The 27,728-nt window shown below is 46.0% G+C and overlaps 1 protein-coding gene across 4 annotated transcripts; it reads right to left on the minus strand.

Annotated features, from left to right (window-relative positions):
* Positions 1-236: 236 nt before the first annotated feature.
* Positions 237-27,121, minus strand: LOC135383036 (phospholipid scramblase 2-like). Of its 4 annotated transcripts, none has more exons than XM_064612674.1 (7): positions 27,023-27,121; positions 26,528-26,740; positions 19,451-19,528; positions 11,742-11,890; positions 4,684-4,854; positions 1,946-2,104; positions 237-602 (listed from the first exon to the last, which is right to left on the minus strand). In XM_064612674.1, exons 2-7 carry the CDS (start codon positions 26,700-26,702, stop codon positions 573-575), a joined length of 762 nt encoding a protein of 253 aa, XP_064468744.1. In that variant the 5' UTR covers positions 26,703-26,740; positions 27,023-27,121; the 3' UTR covers positions 237-572. The 4 variants fall into 4 exon arrangements, with proteins under 4 accessions (XP_064468744.1, XP_064468745.1, XP_064468746.1 ...); XM_064612675.1 differs by having other exon boundaries at positions 26,528-26,754; XM_064612676.1 differs by lacking the exon at positions 19,451-19,528.
* Between the last annotated feature and the right edge of the window lie 607 nt (positions 27,122-27,728).

Below are 27,728 nucleotides of genomic sequence, written 5' to 3' on the forward strand. Positions count from 1 at the left end.
CCCAGTTTTGCACAGTGCCAGTTTGTTGTACTGTTGATTATTGTCCATCACTTAACATAAATTTCGAACTTGGCCTTAAACGTTCTTTCTTGCCTATGAAGTCGAGGTCGATGTGACGACGGAACCAATTATGCGGGCCAACTTTGGCGCGCTCTAGGCTGTGGCTGAAAGGCTGGCGCTCTAGGCTGGCTGGCGCTCTAGGCTGAAAACCACATGCAATAATTACGAACAGTAGCTGACTTTCATAATATCGTGTATTGAAACAACCTCCCAACTTATATTAACGAGAATAATTTAAGCTGAATGGTAGTCTGCAAACCAGAGGCCTGCATGCGCATGCAGTCGATATACATCGGGTTTGCCACTCCTAATGCAGCCGAGCCACGAATAATCATGTGAAACTTCAGCGCATCCATGTTTTTCCAATGTTGTCGACACACGTCCAGGAAGCAGAGCGGTAGGACCGAGTTTCCAGATATCGCACCATGCTTGCCATGCTACTGAGACGAGGGAAGTTGATCTTAGCGTGCTCTGCAATGGCTTGCGAAGAAGCGTTCTTCGGGTGCACGGCACTACTGCGTTTTTTCGAAGAACATGTAGTCCTACAGAAAAAGATAGGATGCACGATTAGTAGGCCTCAATAAGATCTCACCCATTGTCATGAATCCAATATATGGAATCACGTAGAAAGTAGTGAATAGTTTTCTGCATCAATTTTGTAGCACTATCAACATTAGTGCCGTAAGATTCCATTTCGTAAGGATCAAATGCTACTATCCTGACATCCGTATTCCAAATGCAAGTTTTCCAGTTCACAGTGTTCTCGAACTTATCTCTGCCATGCTTTTCTGACTCCGTAGGAAAGAGTCGGGGAGCTAGGACTTACAGATTGCAACGCGCACTTCACGAAACATGAACACATTGTGAATAATATACAGTGAAGCCTGCCATCAAAAATACCGTTCCCGGTAGGAGCTTCCTTAGTGGATTTTCCCTGGCAAACTTCAATCATCTCACTTCGGTACCTCTCGTGCACAAAAAGAAAAAAAAAACTTCCTTTCAGCGGACAAGAAACCTGGTTTCGTGCGTGTCCGCACTAGTGAGGTTTCATTGTAATAGATTTCGATGCAGTTGTAGCAATGCGACTGGCTTAAAACGAACATAGTATTAAAATGCAACACAAGCTTTACTACACTTTGAAACACATTCGTCGTGTAGAACCAAAACTGGTAATATCACCACATGCATTTCAATCCTGTCGAGGCAGTCCATTATCACCGTGCATTTGTGTAGCATTTCACGGCAGTTTGTTCAGGCAAAGAGGGTACATTCGAACATAAACTTGCAACACAGCGCTGTACATAAAAAGGGATGCTTAACTGGTCATAACATATGAATCCGTGGCGTAAACTATACAACAAATATTAGCTTTTTTTGTATATTATGTGCAACGCACCCTAGCTACCCCACTCAAGGCCGCAAGGCTAGCTTCAGGAGACATGGTTACATAGTTAACTGAGATGCTAGCAACCGGCAATGGCTGTTCTCGACACAGTGCCAGCCAGCACTGCTGTATTGACCTGTGTGCTGCGAACTCGTGGAATAGGAAAATTTATGTTATGATATATTAAATTAATTTAAAACAATATATAACTTGAGTAATATATAAGAAAATGACAGACGTGGTTTTGGGATACATATGCAAATCGTGATGAATGATGGGCACCACGTCTGACGGCCCGGTGTTTGCTCTTTGAATTAGTTTTCCCTTCATACGCGTAAGCTGTTTGTGCACGGGTAACAATGATTGCAGTCATGGACCATGTTCAGACATGTGCACCACTTCTCACAAGAGGATTTTCTCGCTCACAGAATATAGCATAACTCTTGTCTGCATGTAATTCGCACAGAGAGAGTAGCACTACTTCATCGTATGTATACTTACAATTAGTATTGAGCACGCAACGATGGATGCTTTGGCTCTAATATCTAGATCAAGAGGAAAAGTGACGCTGAATGTGTCTGCGTCCGTGAACATTTCCTTCACTGCCCCAGACCACTGTTTCGTGATTACGCCAATCTCCTTGCCTGCCAGCGTCAGCACCTGTGATTATATCAGTAGGAATGAAATCATATCTTGTGAACAGTAACAGGTATAAGCGTCAATAAACTTATTCTAAGCGTGTCCCAAGAGTGCAATCAACGTTGGGATGCTCGCGCTTCCCAAGTCACACCCATCCTACTTGGTCTGCGTAACAGATAGCTGTGTCGTGTCGTCTACAAGTTTAGTACGGGTGTGGAATCCACTATATTTGCAATTGTTTCATTACTGTTACAACTATTGCTTGCGAAATGAGTCGTTCGAGAATGAAAACATGTGCAGGTTATAGAATAAGTGTGTGTTTATGGGGGGTCTCTTGCGCCTCCAACTAGAGTATTAGTTTTATTTTCCTTTTTTATTTATTTATTTTATTTTCATTTATTTTTTGTTCTATAACTTTAGAGGCACCAGGTCGCGTGGCGTTGAGGCTAAGATGATCGCTTAAGAAAGCGATAACATTTCATAGAGCTTCAGGAACGCGCTTGACGAAGAGGACAACACAAAAATCAAACCAGAATAAGAAAACTAATGCAGAGTGAACTGCTATATAATATGCCGTTTCGTCCACTTCTGAAATACGTACTTGGTTCTAGAATTATTTGAATATGGGACAACAGCTTGTACAGATTGGTGATGGCAGATCTATACCTTTGTTACTGTTAATTCAGGTGCCCCACAGGGATCGACATATAAGGCCACTATTACTCCTTCTCTATACTAATGACATATCTGTCAATATTGAGATTAATTTTCGCCCTTCGCGGACGACTGCATGTTGTTTTCCGTAATTCCGAACAGGGAATTACAGAAAACAACATACAGTCGTCCGCGAAAGGAAGAATACAGAACTCTGTGCAGCTGGCAAAGGGAGCTGAGCGTCAGGAGACGTGGCCAAGTGAACATACGGCCGGTTTTACGTCAGTTCAGACAGGGAGGTCCCGTCGATCTCCTGGATTATCATTTTTTAATATATATTTAGAAGCTCATCATACATGATGATCAACAGCGGAAAAATGTTTGAATAATGAGTTTCCGCGCAAAAAATCGAGAAAAATCTGGCCCTGAATACAAGTGTTTCATTAAAGATGAAAGTCACTGAAAAGGTTAGGTCAGAACATTAGTTCTCTCATGTACAAGTGTTTCAGTTTTGCCGTGTTTGCACGCATATATATGTCCCGAGCATTAAAAGATACTCTAGTGAAATTTTGTAATGCTTTAGTATCCCTACAGGCCAGCCTTCGGAGCGCACTCCCCCCTTGGACACGCTGTAACACTTTCACTTCGCACATCTTCCGGGTTGTGTTGGGAACATGGGCGGCAGGTCGCAAAACCTCTTATCCCCCGAAATGGTTGTCATCCAAAATAGGTTGAATGCAATTATATAGTCGGTTCTAACCTAAGCTTTAAAGAAATCATGCATTCATTACGTTGCACCGGCGGTGAACAGACCGATATCACGCCTCTTGGACGCTGGCTACCAGTCGGGCCTATCCATAAATTCCTTTCGCATATCATTTTCCCCAAGAGTAGTCACGCATGCTTCGCATCACAATTCGCGCTACACCGTTCAGTCTTTGTTTTCGCATAATTTCTCATTTTTCGCGTTGTTAGCGTCCACAACAAAAACCACAAGGTAGCTTAGCCTTTTCGCTCTTAAAAAAACACTCTCAAGCTTGACGCGTTTCTTGAGACCACCGCAAGAAAATTGTACCATTATTTCTCATTCACATATAGCTATGTTAACTGCAAAAGGTCAGTAGTCCATCAATCCTCCTTCAATGCGGTGCCCCTTACATCGTGCAAGCCTGTAAGTGCATTAACGTACGTCCCGGCGAACACGAAAAATAATGTATTGAATAACTTCTTCAGAGCTAGCCAACTGTAAGGGTGTGCGGAAGCCCCATCGCCAACGGATGGACGACGCGGCACTCGGAAAAGGGCGGTGAGTCGCGCGAAGACTTTCCAAAGACAGCCCATGTAGGGACATTGAGCATGTCGGATAGACCAAGGCGGAATCATGAAATAAATCAGTTAAATGTAACCTAGTTGCTATATTAAAGGGGTGCTGTGGTGACGCAATATTATTATCATTATTTTGCGCTGTGGAGTGTACTGAAACGAATAAAATGAGCTCATGAAACTATCGCTGAGCGCAGGTGACCTAAAGAGCAAGCGCGAGGCATCTCTCCCACGCACCTACTCTCCTCGTGAAAGAAGCACATCGCAGACCGAGAAGACGTCGCGACGTAATGCCATCCCCCGACACGCGATTCGCGGCATGCAGCGGCCCAGCTCAAACATGTATAAGCGGCGCGTGAGCTGAGAAGAAATAACAAAGAGAAAGTCTTGGGGCTCTCTCCCTGTCACGCGATGATCGTGCCGACCGGCCGCGGCTGCTTTCTCAAGACTTTTTTGTAAATTTGATTGCGCATCGCAGAGCGGAAATATTTTGCATGATGACCCCTGGTGGACAGCTTCACAGATGAGGCAGGGTTTCGACCCATGTTTAACCACAACACACGCTCTTAAAGTATGAACTACCGAACAGCCCAATTTTTAACGATTTTCACAGTAGACATTACCGCAAACTTGACGTCACAGCTGCAGGGGCAGCTCCGGGTGATGCATGGTCCCTGCACTCTGACCAAAGGGCTCCCGGCGTTGTCGCAGATATAGAATGATGATCGGCAGAAAGAACACCCTTCTTTCACGAAGCCTATCGTCTGTTCGGGTGGTGCTTGCACTTCCACTTGCTGAAGCGAGAATTTTTCTATTAGATATTTTTTTCGACATCTGCTCTGCACTTGTCAGGCCTACAGATTGTGCTGTTCGACAGCGTGTGGTGCTGATACACTGTACCTATAAGCCATCGTATCAAGTGACACGGAGCAAAAACATTCGCACCCCAACCGCATAGGTGATTACATGGGAATCAAGGCACCACCCCACCCCACATATCTACGCGGAGTAACACCCTATAGAAGCCTGCCCTCGCCGGCATACCACGCTCGCCAATTACTCAGGAACATTGTGTTGTTTACATTTCAACTCTTAAGAACATTCAATCACGGAAACTTCCGATTGATGTGTAAAAGGGGTTGATAGAGCATCGTAGCGCAAACTTAGCGCAACGTAGCACTAAACGCGCGATCCCGTAGTCAAAACAGTCAAGTTAACAAATCAAGATGGCTGTGTTGTGAACGGCAGTTCCCTGGCAAAAGCTAGGATGGTCCCAGATTGGCACCACAGTTGTTCCAGTTGGGTTCAGGATGGTCCCAGCCAGTTCCAGAGTGGTATACTCAGGTCCCATTGTGAATCCTTGGGTAGCACGAATGTTTCTAGTGTGCCTCCAGGCCGAGTCCCGTCCTGCCATCCCACTTGAAGTCAGATTCCACTGTGGTCCTTGGGTAGCATGAGTGGTTGCAGTGTGGCTCTAGGCTGGGCCCCGTCCTGCCATCCCACTTGAAGTTAGGTCCCATTGTGGTGAGAGCGGCAACATTTCCTTGAGTCTGAGGAAGGACAAAACACAGCTGGAACACGGATCGAAGTGGACGACATGACGACGACGACTCGGGACGACTTCGAGTCCCGTGTCGTCCACTTCGTCTTCATGTTCAAGGAAATGTTGCCGCACTCACCGTTCCACCAGCTCACTTGCACCCTCCACCCATTGTTCATCACCCATTGTGGTACTTAAAGTGGGATGCCCTGACCACTGTGTGTCCATCCTGGGAGTACAACCCACGAGCCCACTTGAAACCATGTTCCTTTTTTGATAGGGGGGTCTGCCTCCAGTGTCGCACCATCGCACCTGATATTAGAAACCACTTTGAAGCCTTGAAGCCAGTACCACGTATGAGTCACTGTAATTTTGACACCTGCCCTAGAAATACGTGAATCTTCACCGGGGTGAATTGAAGATGCTCTGCATTCCTTGCAGCTGCTCAAATGGTATGTGCTGATATGTTCACCGTGCGTTTTTGAGAGACAAATCTTCATTTATATCTCATGATATATCAATCGTTTATGGTCCTACCGCAATTCGCCCAAGTGACATTTTCGTCGGTAAATATACCAGAAACATTTGCGCAGCATACCGAAATCAAACGTTGCGTAATTTTCACTTGAGTTTGAAGCCGAAACTTTCATGGCCTCGTCGTCGACAAGGGGAGCAGAATAAGCGCCATATGCATCAGTATGTGTTTTGAAATGTCGTTGCGGTAGGCGGTTAGTCGTCGATAGTTCCCGTCTTTCAACTCTTCAAAACAGGCAAGCAAACGTAAATGTGTTTTAATTTCGATCCTCAAGCGCTGTATTACATATGTTTGTCATGCAATTTCTGCACCAGCTAAATCGCGAGAAACTACTAGCGACCCATATAGGACAGCAATTACGCTGGTGAGTAGTATAGTGACTTGATATTTATGAACGTTTATCTGAATGTGTAAATCTACTCCGTTATTACAGCTGTTTAAACTAGCGTAAGTGCAGGCTAGCTAGAGGGCGAACTCTTAAGAGCTCCTGCTCAGGCTTATAACTGACTTTGTTATGTGTCTTATCTTTTAGCTGGCTTGTCATGCAAATGGGGGATACTTGCAAGATGCTTATAAGAATAATATTAACGACCACTGACTAAGAATAAGGGCCAGCGACTGAAGTGAGGTATGTTGCGTGATTCTTCCAGCAAAACATTTACCATTTTATGCACGGCATTGTGTGTACTTTTGCAACATGTTTTCTACATGTTTCCTCAATGAAACAGAATTCAGTTCATTCACTGTGAAGTATGGACAGCAGCACTATTTACTGGCTGTCAGGGTAACATGATGTTGTGAAGTGCCCTTTTTGCACAAAACAAGATCGCAGGTACTGAAGTAGCAATGTGGGGTAGTTGGCGTTGACTATTCATCTCAAATGTGCAACACAGGACAAGAACAACGAGTGAAAAGGCAACTGGCCTATTCACGCGTCGTTTGTGTCCTGTATTGCAGCTTTTAGGATGGACAGCATGAACAAATATTTTTCTGAGATGTCAAAAAAGTATGTTCAGTCCAATGTGTCGATAGTAGGCATTCCTAGTAATCCAGTTCTTGAACTTTGAGTTACTTCTAGAACGCTCTCAGAGTGAGACACCATCAACAGACCACCACTACCCACTGTACTGCATTGTCCTGTAGCAGTATGTGCTGTGCTTCGAATATGCTCGAATATAGGTAACGATTTTTGTGCTTTGTAGTAAAGTGAGATATTCATATTCCCTACAGTATGTACTTTGACTGAGGTTGTGATGGCGTTAGTAGTCAAAGGTGCAGCTTCTTCTTCAGAGTGGCTTCAGAGATGGAATGACATCAAACATCTTCCTGTTGAATTCACTTCGAAGCTGATTGTGAGCCAGCTGGATGCTTATTTTAGCTCTACAATCCAGTCCCACTGAAATCCCATCCGTCAAGTGGTCCCACTTCCTGACTAGTTCCAGGTCCCAAGCGGTCCTCGTTATAGCGTGGTTCCCTACAGGGACCACATGGGAATCGGTACTAGCATGAGACCTGTCTCAAAAACCACTGTGAACTGTTCCCACTCTAGGTTTTTGCCTGGGTTGAGACGCTGCTCCCCAGGCAGCGAGGTGTCGCTTTGCCGGAGACGTCCCTGTATTATGTTATTTCACTGTCTTTCATCAGACAGACGATAAGTGTTGTGATTGCCGCTCCCTAATTATGTTGGCAATTTCGTTTCGTACGTCGCTCGTTTAGCGAGAAAATGGGAGTTGCAGCAAAGCGAAGTGAAAACAGGAACCTGTTTTTGAGGAACCGCAGTTCCACCCGGTGTACGACACGTCGCTGTCAGGGGACCAGCCTCTCAACTGCCACTGCGACTCTTCGCAACACCGCGATTTGATTGTTTCCACTATAGGAACCGCACGTTCCGCGTTATTACCTTGGGCTGCAGTGCTCACCCACTTACGGAAATTTACCGCGATTGAATGTCCTTCAGAGCTTTCTATGTAGACAAGACCATGTGCCACCTGTATTGTGTGACTGTCGATGATAGCGCATCGCAGACATGACGAACATGCCTACTGGCACGACCTCGCTGACCTCTGTGGTGTGCAGACGTTGTACACACAAGTCGTCAGATAAAGTAAGGCAGGGAGAGAACAGTTCGCAAAGAGAAGAATCAGTCCAGTCGCGTGCTTCCGTATGTTTTCTACAAAAAATTCAAGGTGTAGGTGTCGGTTCCAAAATACAGACACAACGGTAAACACGTCCACATTTGCCATGCGCTATGTTTCCCGTGTTGTGCGCGCGTGTTAATGAGAGAAGTACACCTGTCCTGGTTTTGTCTGCAGTTTTTGTATTATTAAAGGCGTCCCTGTATAACTTTTTTTCCAAATTATAGGTAGGATGAAATGCACTGCCTGCGTGCAAATGTTTAAGGAAACTTAAGCGAAACTTTAGGAACTGGAGCCCCTCGCTTCTGGGTGTCATTAGAAAACGGTCGATCACTGCGCAGAGATGGAATACATATCAGACAGGTGCGCGGAGGCATGACACACAGACGTAATAGTTGTAGTTCGCTACCGTTAGCTTTGACCGCCAATATTATAGACAAGTATCACCGTACACCAGGAACCCTCGAAAGCGGGCGATTAAATAAAATAATGCGAATGTCTTCTGCAGTGTAATCTGCCGTAATAGTTTTTTATGTAATATGCATATTCCCTTCACAGTTCACTGAAGCACACAATTGGTCACAGTGGCCATATTCAAGTTCGAGCTGAATGGCTGTGCCCTCACCGTCGCTGTGACCGACGATAGTTATGTCTTTGTTCGGTTTGATGCGTCGCCCGCTGTGCTAACTTAGCTCAGGAAGGTAGGAAGCCACTGAAAAGTTAGCCAGCTGTAGGACTCGAACCCACATCATCTGGACTACAGCCCAGGGCTCTACCGATTGAGATAAGCTTACAGGCCTCCCCATTGACTTCCAAGGTCGCGTCGTGTCACTCACTCATTCCACTCTCACTCATGTTTTCTCACTCACACGCAAATTCAAACGACGGGAATCGACGCAAGCGGTATCTGTTGAACACGGTGGAAATTGATGTTCTGTAGGGCTGGAACACAGAACATGAATTTCCATCGTGTAACTTAGCTCACATGTCTGTATTTTGGAACCTACACCTACACCTTGAATTTTTTGTAGAAAACATACGGAAGCACGCAACTGGACTCATTCTTGTTTTTGCGATCTGTCCTCTCCCTGCCTTTCTTTATCTGACGACTGATTAGAGGGCAAAATAGTTCACTTGTGTGTACAGGTCCCGACAAAAGTTTACGGAACACGCGAGCGGTGTATTTTCTCCTCGGTACGACACCCTAGCGGCAAGCGGAAACTGGCGAAATCAGACCAGTCCACTGCCTCAGAGGGGTGGCCGACTCCGCTCTTGGCGACACACAGCGGTAGTTTCGGTATGACTACTGTCGTATGTGCCTATGTGCCCCCAAAGTGAGTTCGATTTTACTGCTGTGCTTGCCAACAAGACGTGATTCAACGATTGTTGAGAGAGAGAGCTCGCTGCTGTCATCGTGATAACAAGGATGAATCATGGTGGCAACACTTTACGGTGTATTGCTTTTATTGGAAAGCCGTGATATGTAGACAAGAGAAAGAAATATATCTTGTAAACAGTTACTTTATTATGGACGACGCATGACGAGCTGATAAAAATTGAACTCTGGCATTGATAATTGATTGATTGATAAACAGCTGATGTTGAGTCACGAGTTGATGAGCACTACAGTTTAATCCAACTCACTTCGCCGGCACATACAACAGTAATCATACCGAAGCTACCGCTGTGTGTCGCTGAGAGCGCAGTCGTCCACCCCTCTGAGCCAGTGAACTGGCCTGATTTCGCCAGCTTCCGCATGCCGCTAGGGTGTCGTACCGAGGAGAAAATACACCGCTCGCGTGTTCCGTAAACTTTTGTCGGGACCTGTACGACGTCTGCCCACCACAGAGATCAGCGAAGTCCTGGCAGTAGCCATGTCCGTCATGTCTGCGATGCGCTGTCCTCGACAGTCACACAATACAGGTTGCACATAGTCTTGTCTACATAGAAAGCTCTGAAGGACATTCAATCGCGGTAAATTTCTATAAGTGGGTGGGCACTGCAGCCCAGGGTAATAACGCGGAACGTGCGGTTCCTGCAGTGGAAACAATCAAATAGCAGTGAGCAGTTGAGAGCCTGCTCCCCAGACGGCGACGTGTCGTACACCGGGTGGATCTGCGGTTCTTCATAAGCAGGTTCCTGTGCATGTTTCTCATGTTCCACAAACTGACACGGATTTTCGTGCTGAGTGTTAAGCACATCGGATATCACTCTTTCTCGATGTAGCTATAATTCCACTAAGGCGTAGGCATGAATGTACCGAGGTGGGGTTGGGGGCTGAAGCTTCATGAGAGAACTGATGTGCTGAGGCTGGAGCAACATAGAAGGAACAAATACATACAAAGCCTCAAAGCTTCATGTTCGCTTGTGAAAGTTGTACACTTTTGCTTCACAGGTCGCCATGACTTTTCTCATATGATGCTGTACTGTCACAGGTTTTCCCTGGGTTTTCGTAAGACTTCATTCCGAATGGTGAATGTCGACGCAGTTCCCCCTGACGTCGGCCTAGGACGCGCAGTAACCCCCCCCCCCCCCCCGAATTTCCTTTCTGCTGCCCTATCCATATCCGCTCACATCCGGATGGCATGGCAGCGCTAACACGAAAAAAAAAAAAAAAACGCTCTGAGCGTTTTTTTTTTTTTTTTTGAGACGTTTCCATGTCAGGCGGATGATGTGTTTTTCTTTTTTTTTACCACAGCACCCTTTTTTCCCACTGTTCGGTGAAGAAAGAACGGTGCCCGGTCCTCTGTGAACTGAACAACGCCTTTATTCCCTTGATGCGATGTCTATGTTCAGTGAATGGGCCCACATTGAGCACCCACTATGCATGATTCAATGTGGCTCGCTCTACAATGCATACTTTTTACGACGGGATACACGCCTCTTATTGCTTTTAGCGACTATATGTATGTTGTGAAGTATACTGGATTGCGATTCCCTCAAAGATGGAGCTCATCGGATGCACTTCCAGTGTGTTTTCTAGCCTAACCCCATCTTTCTGTCACTAAGGTCCAGTAACCCATGAACAATGTCCCCTGATGCTGGTAGGTCACGCTGTACCCCGCGATGAGAACCGTGCAGAGCTTCTCGCCCGAAAATGTATTATAAAATTTTTGCTCTTTCAGCCACCTACACTAAGCAATTCACATGGCCACTGGTGCCAGATATATTGCTCACGTGGAAAGTGATAAGAACTGGTCATAGTTCCCTTTCATAATTTATCTTGTTCTAGGTTTCTCGTGCCTCCGATTGTTTTGTGATTTAGCTGCTGGCAAATAACTGCATGGCCAGCAACTAGGAATAACCGTGAAATAAGCCTCGCGCAATAACCTGTAAAGTACATCGAAAGAGTGCCGTCCGGTGGCACTGAATGAAACCGCATAGGAACTTTTTGATCCAACAAAATCGCACAAAGAGGCCATTGTCTGTTTTCGAGTCATTGAGACTAAATGCGTAGAGCTGTATACAAACCTGCAAACAGCAGCAGCAAAGGCCTCGGTAGTTGCTCTGGCATCGAAGTGGTCGAATGAACTTCATCACCTGTCTCTTCTGAGTGTCCATCACGTTCATACTAAAGCATCTGCCTTCATCACAGCAGCATCGAGTACAGATGTTACTTGCTGCAAAAGATGATACGTTGGCAGACATTTCTGGACAAACACGAACGCGAAAGCCTCCATCATCCAAGCACGATGAAAATTTCCTGATGTATGTGACTCAATCTCAGGGTTTTTAGCATGGATGAAACATTGCTTAAGGTTTCATCTCAAAGAAACGGTAGCTGAGGTACCTTGCCACCCGTCAAATGGCATTCGCAGTTGCTTTTGCCTTGAGAAGAGGGCAGGCTAAGATCGATAATTAGTGTTGTAGCAAATCGGATATAAGTTATCCACAAAAAAGATATCAAACACGTGAAATCAATTTGAGCAATGTGATGCCGACCAACTCAAAGGAATAGCCCAATCGGTTTAGGGTATTTTCGGGATTGTTATCCTGGAAGTACGGGGTAACAAACCCAAAGAAACAAATCAGGACGACACAGATGACATCTCTATACTAGTTGTTGACGTCATGATTAGTTTCCTGTCCAACCTGCACCTGCCAGCTGACTAGCGCCCTCTTCCAAACACGCTAGATTGTCCCTACAAAGAACAACAACAACTTTATTTTGGCTTTGGAGAGTGCGGAGGTTCATCGTCACAGGCGATACTCTACCCCATTGCTGGTGGGATTGTGGGGTCAACGAACAACTTTATTTTGGCTTTGGAGAGTGGGGAGGTTCATCGCGTTTTAATGTGGGGAAGTTCGAATGTGGGGAATAAAGTAACGAGCCCCTTCAAAATAACGATCACAAAAGTCGTTATCACACGTCAAATGAATGAGTCACACACGTTAAATGAAATGATTGTCACTACAAAGAGTTTCACCGGTAATCATGGTATCTTTGAACGCGATGCCCTAATTTCTTCGCACAGACTGACTGGGTCTTTTGAGTCTTTCTTGCGCGCATTTTGTAAATCTCTAGCCTCGTTGTCTTTGTCCATTTTGTTTATCATACTATTTTGCATTTTGCTTGGAATTTGGTCGCTTGGTGAGCCTTGTTCTTTGTGCTAATTATACTGCATTGCTGGTTCTTCAGTGCATCCGCGTTTATTCCTTCTGTGTCTTCGCCCTGATGCCGATGTCCTTTTCCTCAGGTCCAGGGAAATGCCACGTTCATCACTGTTCGTTTTACATCAAATACCGAACACACCCGTATCTATGCAGCCTAAATTGAGTGTCGGGAAATCTGCGTGTGCAAACCCGCAAAACCCGCATTGCGAGTTGATATGTTTTTTTTCCTATGCTGATGTGTCACGGGCACGCACAAGTTACCCAAAAACATTATATATATATATATATATAGAAGTTTAAAAAAAGACGCGGAAACAGATTTTAGGGAAGTTAAAAACACTAGTTTATTACATGGGGAGACGTTAAAAAGTAAAATGGGCAAGGGGTCGACGTTTCGACAGTGGCACTGTCTTCGTCAGGACAAAAAATCAGGACTTCGACAGGACTTTTTTTTGTCCTGACGAAGACAGTGCCACTGTCGAAACGTCGACCCCTTGCCCATTTTACTTTTTAACGTCTCCCCATGTAATAAACTAGTGTTTTTAACTTCCCTAAAATCTGTTTCCGCGTCTTTTTTTAAACTTCTGTAAAACTTCGTGGCCGTTTGATAATCCTTTTACCTCACCCTATATATATATATATATATATATATATAGTGAGTAATTTGCGTGGATTATTAAATGATCACAAAAGCAGGTCGGCACTTGCAGCACACTATCATGTTACAATTTGAAAAATCCACTGTGAAACAGATAAAAACAACTTGAGGATAAAATGAATATGACGATAAGTGAATGAAATGGATACTCTTGTTTTGCTTGCTGCATACCCTTGGTTATCTGAGCGGACATCTCTAATGTCGCTTGCGTGAATGTGTGGCAAAGAATGTCACTTTAAAAGATGTCCCTGGAAGAAATATCCCGATACTGTCCCGAAACATGAAATATCTGGACGATTACGATAATCGGTAATGCGAAATGTGAGCGCAGCTTTTGAAGTCGAGCTTTCAATTTTTTTTTTTTTTTTTGATTCGCAGTACTTTCTTCAGGTAGCACTCCCATCCCAGTTTGCTGTGATGATCATGGTCATGACCGTGTTTTATCGGGTTTATACAGGGTGTCACACGAGTGACGGACCCTTAATTATGAAAAAAGAGATAAAAGTTGAAAACTTTGTGCACGACACTTCTCAAGGCTTTTGCCACCCAAATAGGTGTTTTCAGTCAGTCTACCTTATTAATTAGTTTAATTAACTTAATTGAACTGAATAATTTGCCAACGAAAGGTACCTTGTGTTGGGTTCATTAAAAAAGACCATGGCCACAAAACACCATTTCGCTCAAAAATACAGGCACATTCACAGTGTTTCCACAAAAATTTGACAACTGAAAACAGGTAACAACCTCCTGAAAAACCGTCGCTCACCAACGCTCGCGTGTTCAAATTTCCCCGTCTAAAGTTTGAGGAGGAGGAAAGGACAACACATAAACCAGCACAGAACATTCGATGTCGTCGAATTCGTTATTGGGACGGTCCCCCCCACCCTTTTTCTGCTGTTGTTCTCATGCTATTTCCATGCGCTGTGGGAGTGTCTTCGGCCTTGCCCATTGCGCCGGCACTGACGAAATCTGAGACCGCGCTAGCAGAGATGGCAAGTTTTCGAGTGCTGCATGATTTGGGAAAAGTTGAAGAAACTGTAAATTCCGATTGGGATATTATGTTGTGGACACGGACTTTTTAATTAACGCAAAGGAAAGATCGTTACCGTTCCTTGGCAAACTTTTGAGTTAAATTAGGACGATTAGCCAGGTACACTCATGCAAGCCGCATTTCTGAGCGACAAAAACCTTCACAAGCGTCATGCAGAAGCTTTGCCATTTGTATCTCACGTACATTTTCTTAAAAATAATCAGGTGTCACTCCCTCCTGCATCACCTTGAGGCACAAGACGCAGACAGAGCGTGGCTCATTTAACTGCCGTCGTAGCGCCGTTCTCCTTCACTTTCCTTCTCGTCCCCTCTCTCGCTTTCGTCGTGCCCTTCTTCGCCTACCTTCTCGCGCCGTCTTCCCTGTCACCGTACGTTCCCTTGCTGCTTTCCTCCTCAAACTCTACCGTACTTTCATCCTTGGCTCCTCATTCGCTCTACGGGTCACAACGCCAAGGCCGCTCAACCTAAGAACGGCGTCTAAGAGCTGCACTCCAAACTTTTCCTGGTTGGCAGCATTAATTCGGGCTGCCCGCCACAATTTTTGGTCTAATTGAGAGCTAGATATTTCCTCAAATGCGAAGGCCAGGAAGGGCTCCATGTGGATATTACCGCCGTTTAACATTTTAGATATTAGATTTGCATTTGCGTTTCCATTTCTGGCGCGTGTTTGAATATACGAATTCTGGACGTCGCCAATCGCTCTACAAACACTATTTAGCACTGTTTTCACGATCTAAGACGTTTGCAAGTTGAACTTTCCATTTCCGGTGCATGTTTATTTGTTCCATTATTGCACAAGAGAAATATCGGCCTCCATTCTATGTAAATAAAATAAAACAAAACCTCTTGCCAGACATCAGTTTGGTTTTCTTGGATTTGCGTTCATTGTTTCCTGTTGTTTTTTCTTCATATTAAAAGCCGGATGTTCTGCCGGCGCCTTGGAGAATCCGTGACAGTAAAACCCCCGGACTAGGGACGACGGGAACAGACACATGCAGACGAAGTTTGGAGGCTTTTTCTGTGTGTGGCCTTTTTCATCGTCCCTAGTTTCGGTATTTTACTGTCATGAATTACGCAAGGATTAATAGAACGGAACACCGAGAGACACGGAACACGTAGACAAACACGAAGCTCTCAACATGTACGTCACCAGTGTCTCTCGGCTTTTCGTTCTATTAATACTCATGCACGGTTAGTCGGCGCCCTATCCCATTTGCCAATGAATTAGACACACTAGTGCCTTTGTTCTTCAGCAGTTTTCAGGGTTTTTCGTGGTCAGCAAATTACACTGTAGCCTTGTTCGTACGTGTAAAGCTGCTGATTTGGTCCATACATTTGAAAACGTAAAGGACTTCTATTTGAACTGGGTGGACATACGACACCTGATTCCAAACCGAAATAGTCAAAAAGTTCGCGGACAAAGAAGGAATTGACCTAAAGTTCACCGTGTACAGGAAGCCCACTCATACGGGACGATATCTAAGGTTTGATTCCAATCACCCTACGTGTCACAAGGCTTCGGTGGTTTCGTCCCTTCTTTCGAGAGCTAAGAAGATTTGTTTGTCGGAGAAAGACAGGAAAAAAGAAGAAGCAGCAATCACTTCCGATTTAAAAAAGAACGGATACACAAGTAGCTTTGTTCAGAGAGTCGCCCGTCGTCAAGCTCGCGGTCTCCGAAACCGACCACGTCCAACTTACGACCAGCCCTGTCAGACTAGACGAATCACCATGCCATATGTGAAGGGAATCAGCGAGTCTCTGACACGTATACTAACGAGGGAAGGAATACGTGTGTCTCACAAACCCGTCTCAACAATCGGACACTATATACCACGGCCGAAAGATCGCCCACCGAAAGAAAAAGCACAAGGTGTAGTCTATTGTAGAGGAGGTGGTGTTTCTCTACATGAGTCCTGACCGGCGGTGATGGAATGTCCCAGCGGGCAGATGGACGTGACCTCACACTAGGACGGTGCCGGTAGAACTGACGTGCCAGCGCCGTAGCGCGTGGCATCGTCACCATTCGTCACGCATTCATCATCACACACGGGCCGCCACATCACTCCCCTTCAGATCAGATCCCCATCTGCCGCCTTCCGCCCCCAGCCGCCCATCACTCAGACGCGGAGCGGTGTAGAGCTGGTGCACGCGGAGCACCAAATGCAGCGCATCATATATCGGCGAGACAAAGAACTTCCCCGAAAGGCTACGGCAACATAAGAATGATGGACGGAAGTCAGACATCGAAATAAGCGCTCTCGCTGAACACTGTTAAGTTCGAGACCACCCGATCGACTTTCAAAACGCCTGCATCATCGACCTTGAGGGTAATCAGAAAAGAATGTTTGTAGAGTCCTGGCATCCACACCTGGAAACCTTAACCGATCTGTTGGAGCATTACCCAGCGTATACGTCAGCTGCCTCCGTCATGTGACTGAAAAACAATCCTGCGAATCACGAAATTCGAACCACGGCAAGAACGCTGCTGCCAACGGCCACTACAGTCACCCTTGAGGAAGGAGCCGAACTCGCTCCGAAACGTCGGGTATCCCCGTCCTGTACCTTGGTTGGAGATTTTCGTTACTATCATAGTTGGACGACCATGCCAGAAAACGTTTCCGTATCGTCGGTACTCCGTTCCCCAATGTTTCTCTTAGTGTGTGTGTGTGTGTGTGTATGTGGCCATGGTAGCGTTGTGGACATTCTACAAGGGTAACCGTTTCGTGCTGTTCGTGTGAGCCATAAAAGAGTTTGCGATGTCTTTCAGATGCCTCATTATTCTTGTTCACTCATCTCCAGAGCGAATGCTATATACTACACCACTGACCTTGTTTTCAATTTTAAAGAATAATGTTTACGGAAACTGCCGCCTTTTATTCGATGATCACCCTGCAAATTCATACTTGTCTCGTTAGTGTTAAGCCCGGCTTTTCTCAGACGTAAATCTGTAGCGTAGTTTTAATTTGAACCTTGAAACCCCAGTGCACGACAGGAGCCACATGAAACATTTTAACAACGCCATTCGCGACATACATACATCCGGTACGGTGGAAACAAGCCAATGCCATGTACCAGACCAGATATTCCAGAATTAACATAGCGGAACTTGCCGGACACACGCTTAGTAGCGCGTTGCATCGCACCCGGTACCGCTACCCAGGGACATTTTTTCCCGTCGGTGACTGCGGCTTTTTTCTGGATCCCGTTACGCGGACACCCGAGGAGGAGGAAGAGCTACACAGGCCGTGTCTTTACAGGAGCGACATTTCCCGCACGCGGAAGACGCGAAAAAACGTCATAGCCTCCTAAGCGCGAGCGCTCAATGTCCAGTGTTCACGTGCACTGCTAACCGTGGGGAATATCCCGCGACACAGCCACAAGATATTCTGTAGCAGACGACAGGAAAGACGCTGGCGGTGTCGTCTGTGAAGTGCGCAGTACGCCACTCCTGATATTCCACGCCGTGTGAATGCTCAACAGAACTGGGGACGGAACTTCTGTGTCTCTGATCAGTGTTTTCTCTTTCTTCCACTAGAACTTTCCGTGACGATGTCGCTCGCATGAATACAGAGAAAACGGAACGCGTGCGAGCAAGCCGAATTAGGCTGCATTTATTGTTTTAATGACCTTTTCGTTTCAATTATGAACATGCGTGGCCGCCTGCGCTCGCTATGGCTATACGAAGCACCGGTCTCCTGGTCTGGCTTCTATTAAGTGATATGATTCAGCAGAGCGCCCTTGAGACCAGCAATTTGTCCCGTGTATCGTGAAGCGCCGCACGACTCTGCAGGCTACGCCGCTGAATGTCGTGGGTGCACCGCGAAGTTAATCTGCCCTTGGAATTAGCGATGTGTCGTGTTTGCCTCGACCTGCTATCCAACAAACAACGGCAAGGCGTGCCTTCCGATTAACACAAGAAATAAGCAAAAGTAACAAAATGGTTTCGATGAGTTGGCAAGAAGCAACCATGGTTATAAGTGCGACACACACTTAGAAACAGACAGACACTACTGCCTACTAGTGCCCGTCCGTGTTGATTCAGTTCTTGTCTTGTCGCGCTTATAACGGTGGTTGAAGTACAAGTGTTTTAAAAATATATAGACGACGACTCTCAATGCTGATATTTAAATGAATATAGAATGAGTAGATAGAGTATTTTATTACAGTATTTACGTTACGTACAAATTGAGTGTCCTAATGCATTTCGCTATGTCTTCTTTAGTGGCTACCTTCTTATTTAAGCTTTTTAAAATGGTAACACACTTGACTCGGGAAATATCGCTCCAACACGGCGGTGAAAATGTCAATGGTTCCGCGTTACGCCACATTACAGCACAGCGTGTTCTGGTTTCTTAACGGCACGCGCGTGCATTTATACCTCGAAAGTGCAAGCAATATTCCTTCAGGGAGGTATAGTTGCTGTAACTCGAGGAATGTAGCCTTTATAACTCAAAACGAATGGACCCAGGAGAAACTGGTCCTTTCTTCCGTAAAAAGCAAACGCTTCAGACACTTTATTGAATCGTGCGCCATGCAGCAAATCGCAAGGATCGGGTAGTACACTCTTAAAAAAAGGGTGTACTTTAACTCCCTTTTTTGCCGCATATATAACACCTTTTTGGAGAGTACAATTACGCTCAAAAGGGTGTCTCCTCACTCCCTCAAGGGAGTATCATAACACCTTTCTCCCTACTGGAGAGTAATATTACTCCCCGGCAGTACACCCCTTTTTTTAAGAGTGTATACGCTGAACTGTCAAGACCCGCTTGACTTGTCACACACACTGCCATTTGGCTTCCTATTCTATTCCTCATGTACCACCTTCCGTGTTAGCAGTTGTGGAGGTAGGATAACTTACATTCGGCTAAAAAATAGACTTGCTGACCCTGGTTGTTGCAGGCGATGTATTTATTGCCAGTCTCGAAACCGGTGAATGCTGGAACAACAGAGGATACGGGAAACTTGAGTCGGAGGAACACCACAGAGATTTTAAAAGACTCAACGCGCAGATTAAGTTTCCTCAAGTGGAACCTATATTGACTTAAACTCGCAGCTCTAATCAGATGATTGCAGATGGTAAAACACAATGAAGTTGGTGGGTGCAGACAAAGTATACCAACATCTGCGCATGCAAAGCGGTGTGGGTATACTTTATGTGCATACTTTATTTTCTCTCGCTCACGGCTCTCAGTGAGGGCCGAGAAACATATTGGTGCATTTTGATACGCAATCACCCAAAACAGTAATGTATTGTAAGGCAATGACGCTTTCCGAGGTTATTGCCTGCCGGCGAAATTTTCCAAACCCATAATTTTCTTGTTCTCTTTGTAGCACTTAGTTGTAACTTGAACAGAGATAAAACTACGAAGTGATTTTATCTCAGCGTAGACAGATGAGACTTCAAAAGACGTACTTATAGGAATCCCGTGTTTACCATTCCCAAATGTCGCCACACAAGCACTGGACAGCTGTTGCGGCCTTCCTGGGCCGCTTCACCAGTGTGCAGGTGGGCAACGTTTGAGTGGGCGGCGCCAGAAGGTCACGTGGAACGTGTTAATAATCTGAAAATATCTGGCGCAATGACAGGCACCTACTCTATACGTGCTATACATCGATCATTCTTGACGAAGAAATACATACATCTACTATATCTACTATACAATACATCTACTTTCCTCTATATCTTTCGCACGACAGAATGCCTCTCTCAGCCCCTACTGGACTGCTTTCTTTTATGAACTGGAGTCTCTTTCGAGCCAGCCTTTGAACATCTGTGCACACCACTATGTCTCCAAAGGCTCCCTCACAAGCCGTTTCTTGAACCATTCAGGACGCGGCGGTCCTGTCTAAAAGGATAGCAGATCACGTAGGTCATTCTCCAGCAATTAACCACATTAAGGCATTACGTAGCCGAGGAGAAAGAACGGCTCGTCGAAAAGGGCAACTTCCTGACATTGTAGCGTACCACCGGATGAAAGCTACAGTAACACGAGGACTTGAGAACGAAGACCGGAAGCCGTTGCCGTGAGTTTTGTCAACACATTTCGCCGTTTCACCCTGCGACAAAAATCTGGAGGACAATTTGATCTCTGAAGGATTGCAAAAGATTCGTCTCGCGGCATTGGCTATCGCTAAGGGTGTAGACCAAAACAGGCTAGCGACAGACTTCTTCGTCATACTATCGATACCGGCGGATGCCTCGACCATTACTGTACACAGCAGTTTTGCCCAGAACTTGATGGCCAAAATCCACCAAGACTGGCCCCGTCAACCGCAAATTCACTGTACTCAAGCTAAAGACAGCGTTGAAACTTGTGAATGTGGACTCGTCCCCGGGACCAGATAAAATCACCTATGCCGCACTGCGAAACCTTCACAGGCGGTCATTCCACCCTGTCCTCTTTTCGCCTTGTGAGCCTGACATGATGCGTAGGAAAAGTGATGTAGCGAATGGTTTTGCATCGTCTCGACTGGTGGCTCGAAAAGCAAGGTTCGTTACCCTCACAGAATGGCAGGCTTTCTTTTCCACCTAAGCTCTGTGGATCCAGTTCTAGACCTCATTTCTACAGTCCAACATCAGTTTTCCTAGATATCAGGCGCGCCTATGATACCGTCTCGTACATTTGAGTGCTGCACGTCTTGCGCTTTTTTGGCGTGCCTGATCGACTCTTCAGCTGGCTTGACGATTTCCTCATGGACCGAACTGTCGCTGTCCGCACCTCCCACGGTGAAAGCCCTAAGCATCCTGTTCATCAAAACGTACCCGAAGGAAGCATTCAGAGTCTTACACTTTGATGTGGTAATGGCGGGCCTAAAATCGATAATTCACCGCAAAGTAGCATTCTCTGTGTATGCCGATGACATTTCCCTTTGGACAGTAAGCAAGTCACGACAAGCCATTCAGCGTCGGGATGGACCTTTCGCGCGAAAAGTACATCGAGCTCCATTTCACCCGCAAGGCTATGACAAATTTCCCTATTTGGGTTTGTGCAAAGAAGATCGAGTCTCTACGTTTCCATCCTTCCTTACCATCACATTAAGCACCTCGAAACCAAAGTGCAGCGATGGCTTCCTGTAATAGAATATCCTTCTGGCTTAGGATGGGGCTGTGATCAGCGCTCCCTTCTAGTCGTTCACGCGGCTTTGTTGAAGGCGACTGTGCTTTACAGCCTTCCAATCTTGCACAGGATTTTCACAACGTCATTGAATGTCCTTCGGATCCTGTTTGCCCGAAGACTTCATCGCTGCCTTCGGGTTCGCAGAATGGCTGAAACACAAGTGAAGTTGGTGAAATCCAGGTGGAGGTTCTCCGTGAGCGTGAAACGGCTATGCAGTTCCTGTGTTTCTACGCGCACATTCCCGGTCACCCACTCTTCAGGAATATTCGATACAGTCCTGAAAGTGAATTCCATCAAGCAGTGCAAAGGACACTCCAGACTCGCATCCTCCTTCATAGCTAAGGACGTTACACCACCGGACGCCCACTGGTCTCTGCCTGCGCCATCTACCTTCGTACGTCTTCCGGACCTCCTGGGACGAAGAGATCATGTTCTTCTTCAAGTCCTTCAAGCCCATTTTTATGCTCTGGTAGACGCGAAGTTTTCTACCTCTGCCGCAAGATACACCAATGGCGCATATGGAAATTGCAAGTCCGCCTCGGCATTCGTCATCCCATCCGAAGGCGTAGTGGAAGGACGTCGCCGTTCGCATCAAACCTCATCCACAGCTGCGGAACTTTATGCATATTTGATTGCAAATGGAGCAAGAGACGCGGGCAGGTAGGTTAAACAAATACGACAGGACTTTTATGCCATACTTTTCTTTCTGCAGCACATCAATGACTCGACTGCTGGAACGGGTTGTCTTCACTGACTCCAATTTTGCGCTCCATGCAATTTTAAATTCTGGCATCCCAGGCTCATCCGCACCACTGGTGATGGCTGTGTTAATGGCTTACAACGTTATCTACGAAGCAGAGCACAGGCACGTTGTCTAGTGGGTTCCACCCCATTGCGATGTCGAAGGGCGTGAACAGGCCGACAGGGCCGAAGAAGCAGCTCTCTCGTCTCAGAGACAGACGCGTATTGTGCTGGTGAGAGGAGATCATCGTTCCGTCCTTCGACGCCTCTGGACTCCCCCAGCTTCCCGCCTACTGGCCGCTTACGTTCTCTATTGCTATGCTGATCAGAGTTGATCCAGCGCTCGCTTTCCGCGTGCCTCGACATACCTATCGTCAAGATGCCGCGTTGGTGTATCGAATGCGCCTCGATGTGGGTTCTACAGCGCAGTGGCGTTACCTCTTGAGACAAGTTTAACAGTGTACTTAACAAGATGTAATTTTATACTTTTTGAATTGTGGCATGAGATGCCCGGGCAGCTTGCCAGATATGTCTAAACCGGTAGCGAAAACAAACGAGAATACCAAATCACACCCATCGGCAAGGCTATCATCATGAGGTTCGAGCGATCCTGGGTATTGGTAGTAGAGGTGCAACAAACAAACCCACTCGTACACATATACGAAATCATCTACCACCCGAGTACATTTCCGTCATTTCCTTATCCTGTTCCCTTCAACATGTGTAGCAGTGGGTTTGTTTATTCGTGTATCTCTGTATAATAATTGGGGGTTTACGTCGCGAGAAAACTGGGATCTATCTCAGTATCCGTGCCGTGTGTCCGTGCATTGTAAATTTGTAATATGGAGTTCGTACACGTTCTTTTGGTTAAACAAGGAGCGACGTTCACTTCTCAGAGTTATAGACCAAGATTAACCCTTCCGAAGAAAATATAATGCACCCATTTTGCTGGCCACGCGAAAAAAAAAAAAATCGGCATGGCACAACCAGCCGTGAAGACGTGCGTGCTAGCATGAACCAGCTGTGCACCAACGATGTCATATTTGTTTATTAACCTTCCTAATTTCTGTGTGGTCATCACGATGCCCTTCTGTTTGGGGCTGTCAGAATCTGTGATAACTGCATGTATTTCGAATTGATATATGTCATTAAGCCTGATATGATTTATTTTTCTCTGGTCTCGTCTGGTGTTGCTGCGATGGGTGATTAGTGTGGTTCGGTCAGTCAAAGGAATACATTGCAAACGAAGCGCGCGAATGTAAACGTGCCATGGATAACAATGCACTGCTTATTATTCATACTGTTGACGCCATGTCTGACGTCATTTATTTACAATCGTAATAGTCCGCGAAACGGATGGATGGCGCTGGCCGTCTCTATCATGACGTCATTCTGAAGACAGAGGGGCCTATGGGAGTTACGGTATGGGAGTTAGGTGAAAGAATGACGTAATGTATAACTGTGGAAACGAACATGACACTTTCCAGATATCAGAAGATGGCCCGATGAAATTGGCAGCTTGGCGCCCGTGATTGCTTCCGGACGACAAATTAATCAAGGGTGCAGCAAGGGAAACAGCTTTGGTCCGCAAATGGTATACAGACTACGTAATTACATGAGGATATCATCAACATCAAGTTGAGAGTTATTAAGAGCTAAGACATAGGAAATTGATAATTGGGTTGGTGCCGTAACAGTTTAGTATAGGAGGTGCTTCGTCACCTCCTATGGATGTGCACTGCTACTGTGGCTTGTCTGTTTGCAGGTACACTGTCAATAAAGGATTATTATTATTATACAGTTCCCCCGAAGTCTGCCCAGGACTACACTACCTATGCACTATACTATACTAACCCCCCTGTCACCCACTCCTTCCTGTTGTCCTCACTCCATCTGTTCACGTCTGTGCTCCGCTCACAGCCACAGTTTCTACACGGCGCTAACACGGAATTAAAAAAACAAAAACAAATATCTTATCACGCCCTGTCCCGTATATTGGATTCTATGGGCATTGATGCCAGTGCAGTGCCAGCCGCAAAAACAATGACAAAGAAGTTGCTGTTGCTGTTCGGTTCTGCTGCTGTTCGGTTGCGCAACGGGCTAAAAGCTGGTACGTGACATTTGAATTCAGCATGAGAGAGCCGCGATGCAAGGAAAAAGAATGCAAAGATACGAGGCAGAAAAGTGAACTTGCACGGCAAATCTTCGGCAGTGAGAACATTTACACGGCAGCAGACACCTAGCAGCGCTGGTGCTGAACTCTGTGGAAAATACTTCATTCATGAAAATACACATCTTTACGATGACTTTTGCATTTCACTGTTCATGGTAATCAACCAATTTTTCTCTAAGTGCAGCACGCATGGAGAGGTCCATGCTTCGCTTACACGTCTGCGTGCAAGAAATGACCTTGACGTCAAAGATGAGCCACAGACTGCAACTGAAGCATTGCACCACATACCAACTTTTTTGCAAAATTAAAAAAAAAAGAAGAAGAATCTTTCCGCAACACCGATGAGGGCAGATGCGTACAAGGAATACACAATATAGGGTCACTGGTGTGTCCTGCATATCGAAACTATTATCAACGACTTATACTAGGCTCATGTACTGGGATTTTAACTGTGACGACCGCAAGATTTGGAAAAGGCGACAGCAGATCCATTTAAGACGGGCGGAACCGTTTTACTGGGGTTGTGGGGTTGTAACAGAAGCGACCACAAAATTTGGAAAAGGCGGCAGCGGAGTCCTTCAAAACGGACGAAACCCCTTGTATCATGGTGCAAAAGGCAAATTCTTGGCGGCTTATGCTATGCCTTTCTACTGGAACTGCTAAAGAGGCGATCTCAAAATTGGGAAAGGGTGGCAGCAGGGCACATTGAAACGGGCAACACTCCCTGTATCATGGCGCGAAAGACACGTTATCGCTGGCTTATGCAATGCCATTTTGCTGGGATTACAACACAGGCGGTCGCCAAATTCGGAAAATGTGGCACGGATACCTCTTAAACGAGTGAAACCCCTTGTGTCATGCCCCTTCCCCTGCTTCACCCGAGAGGTCGCGCTTGCCAACCGCTTCTAAAACGGCACTCACGAAGCGCAAATGGTCAATTTCATCAACTTTTGCGCTTGGTATGATGTGAAATAAAAATATAATGAAATTGTCCAAAGCGACCGAAACGACATATATCACGGTGCCAAAGAGATGTCAACGGCTATGCTATGGCTATGCCCTTCTACTGGAATTGTAACAGGCGACACCAAAGGTTGGGAAAGGCGGCAGCAGAGCACTTTGTACCAGCAAGACGTACGCGTATGCCTGTTTCAAGTGTTATACATTGTTTTTTCTCCTGGCCCCGCCCCAATTACTCGCCGCTTGGACAATGAAACTTCTATAAGAATAGGTAGAAATACTCCGGAGAACGAACAAGGTGAATCGAAGTAAGGAGTCACAGAAGGAAGGCGTTTGAATGGTGAGTAGGAACAGAGTGGTCATTAACACAAGTGGCCGAATTCTGTATGGCGGAAGCCTTTCCGAAGCCGCCTTCGTGTTCGGTTGTCATGTGATCACAAAGGTTAAAGCCATGAGTGACTGCATTAAGTTCTGTGCGAACGCCCTGGTTGTGTTTCGTCTACATGACGTCATTCTTGGCGACACGTTCTATTACGTCTCCAACGGACCTCCGCTGGACAATTGCGCCAGATATGGCACTGATGGGTGGAAAACCCACGACTCCCGCTCGAGCTATTCAACCTTCAAATTTAAGAGCATTCTATGACTGTTGTAATGCGTTTGTCCTTTTTCGACCAACCACGAAACGGTAAAAGGGACGCGACAGGCCCGGCAGTTCTCCATCATGACAACCCAACCACATACTACAACAACGGGGTCAGAACAGTATTTCGTATTACCCTGTTGTCTTTGCCGAAAACACGTACATGTTCTCTGTTTTAGTCATTCTTGACACAACATAGTTTCGAATCCTTCGTACGAAAATCCCCCGTGGCTGCCATCGCCTATACACCCCTTCTGACAAGACGTTTCCAGAAGAATAAGAAATTATCCTCGTATGTACCTTCAAGTAGTTCCACTTGCTGCTTGATGATCAGCTGGTCGAGAGCTCCCAGGTACTCCAAGCCCGAGGGTGAGTTGGTGTTTGATCTAGAGCGGGCTGGAGCCGCTTGATGCCCTTGCTGCTGTTGCGTAGGTCCTTTAGGGTGTCCTTGCTGTTTCTGTGGTTTTGGCGGCATTTGTCACGCCTATACCATTCAGGTCCTTTGTTGGAAACCTGTGGGACAAAACCTGAAAATTATTCGTGCGTTACTGGAACTACCTTGATTCCTCCAATGCTGCTACGAAAATATGCGAACAGACACCTCTGCTCAGCTTCGCGCCCATGGCAAGAGAAGGTCAACAACACGTCAGCAAAATGGGACGCATGAACTACAGTCATGATATGAAATTCACAGCACGACAGAGAACTTCGCAGTGGGAATTTTTCATCATTATTAGCTATGCGCATTACAAATAAAAATGCTAGATTAAAAGCATATCATCCAAAAATCCTTACTCAGACACAACAGGAAGGCCGTAACTCTGGCGTAGTCGCAACCAGTGTAAAAATAAAACTGGCTCTCGACGTTCCTCTGCACGCGGACTTAACCTTGACGTTTTCTTCGATACTGTATTCTTGCACGGGCATATCCGACGGTGGTGGTGGTGCTGGTGGTGCTGGTGAAAGGGCTCGCCGTTGTTAGCCTCACACAGGTGGGCAACGTCACGACTGACGCCCTGGGGGAATGTGCGTCCTGGTCCAACGGTCGCACTTCAAAAACCATAACAAAAACAAGTGCCGTTACACGACAAGTAAGGGTCCATGACCTCTCCCTAACATATCCCAACGAACTTCTCGGTGAAAACTTTAACAGAGATGCGCAAGCAGTCCAGGTTGAGATTGCCCAGCGGCTCCATATGCTGGTTTACTCACATGCTGACACGATGGCGTTGATGATACTGGTTATACGTGAGTGATCGGCTTCGTTTATTCGTGACTCCACTTATAGATGTAATTACCACTGAGGAACTCCTAAACTAGCTGGATGAGCTTCGGAACAACGAGGCCTCTTCTGGAGTGAGCACCTACGGTGAGTTGTGTGCTTACAGCTTGTCAAAGGGAACACCAGTTGATTTCTGTCTGATAAGCGAGCTCTAGTATAGTTTGCACGTTTCAGTTGTCTGCCGCACAGGGTCACAAACAAGCAGACGCCCAGTTCCTT

The sequence above is a fragment of the Ornithodoros turicata genome, chromosome 2 (assembly GCF_037126465.1).
Source record: "Ornithodoros turicata isolate Travis chromosome 2, ASM3712646v1, whole genome shotgun sequence".
NCBI lineage: Eukaryota > Metazoa > Arthropoda > Arachnida > Ixodida > Argasidae > Ornithodoros > Ornithodoros turicata.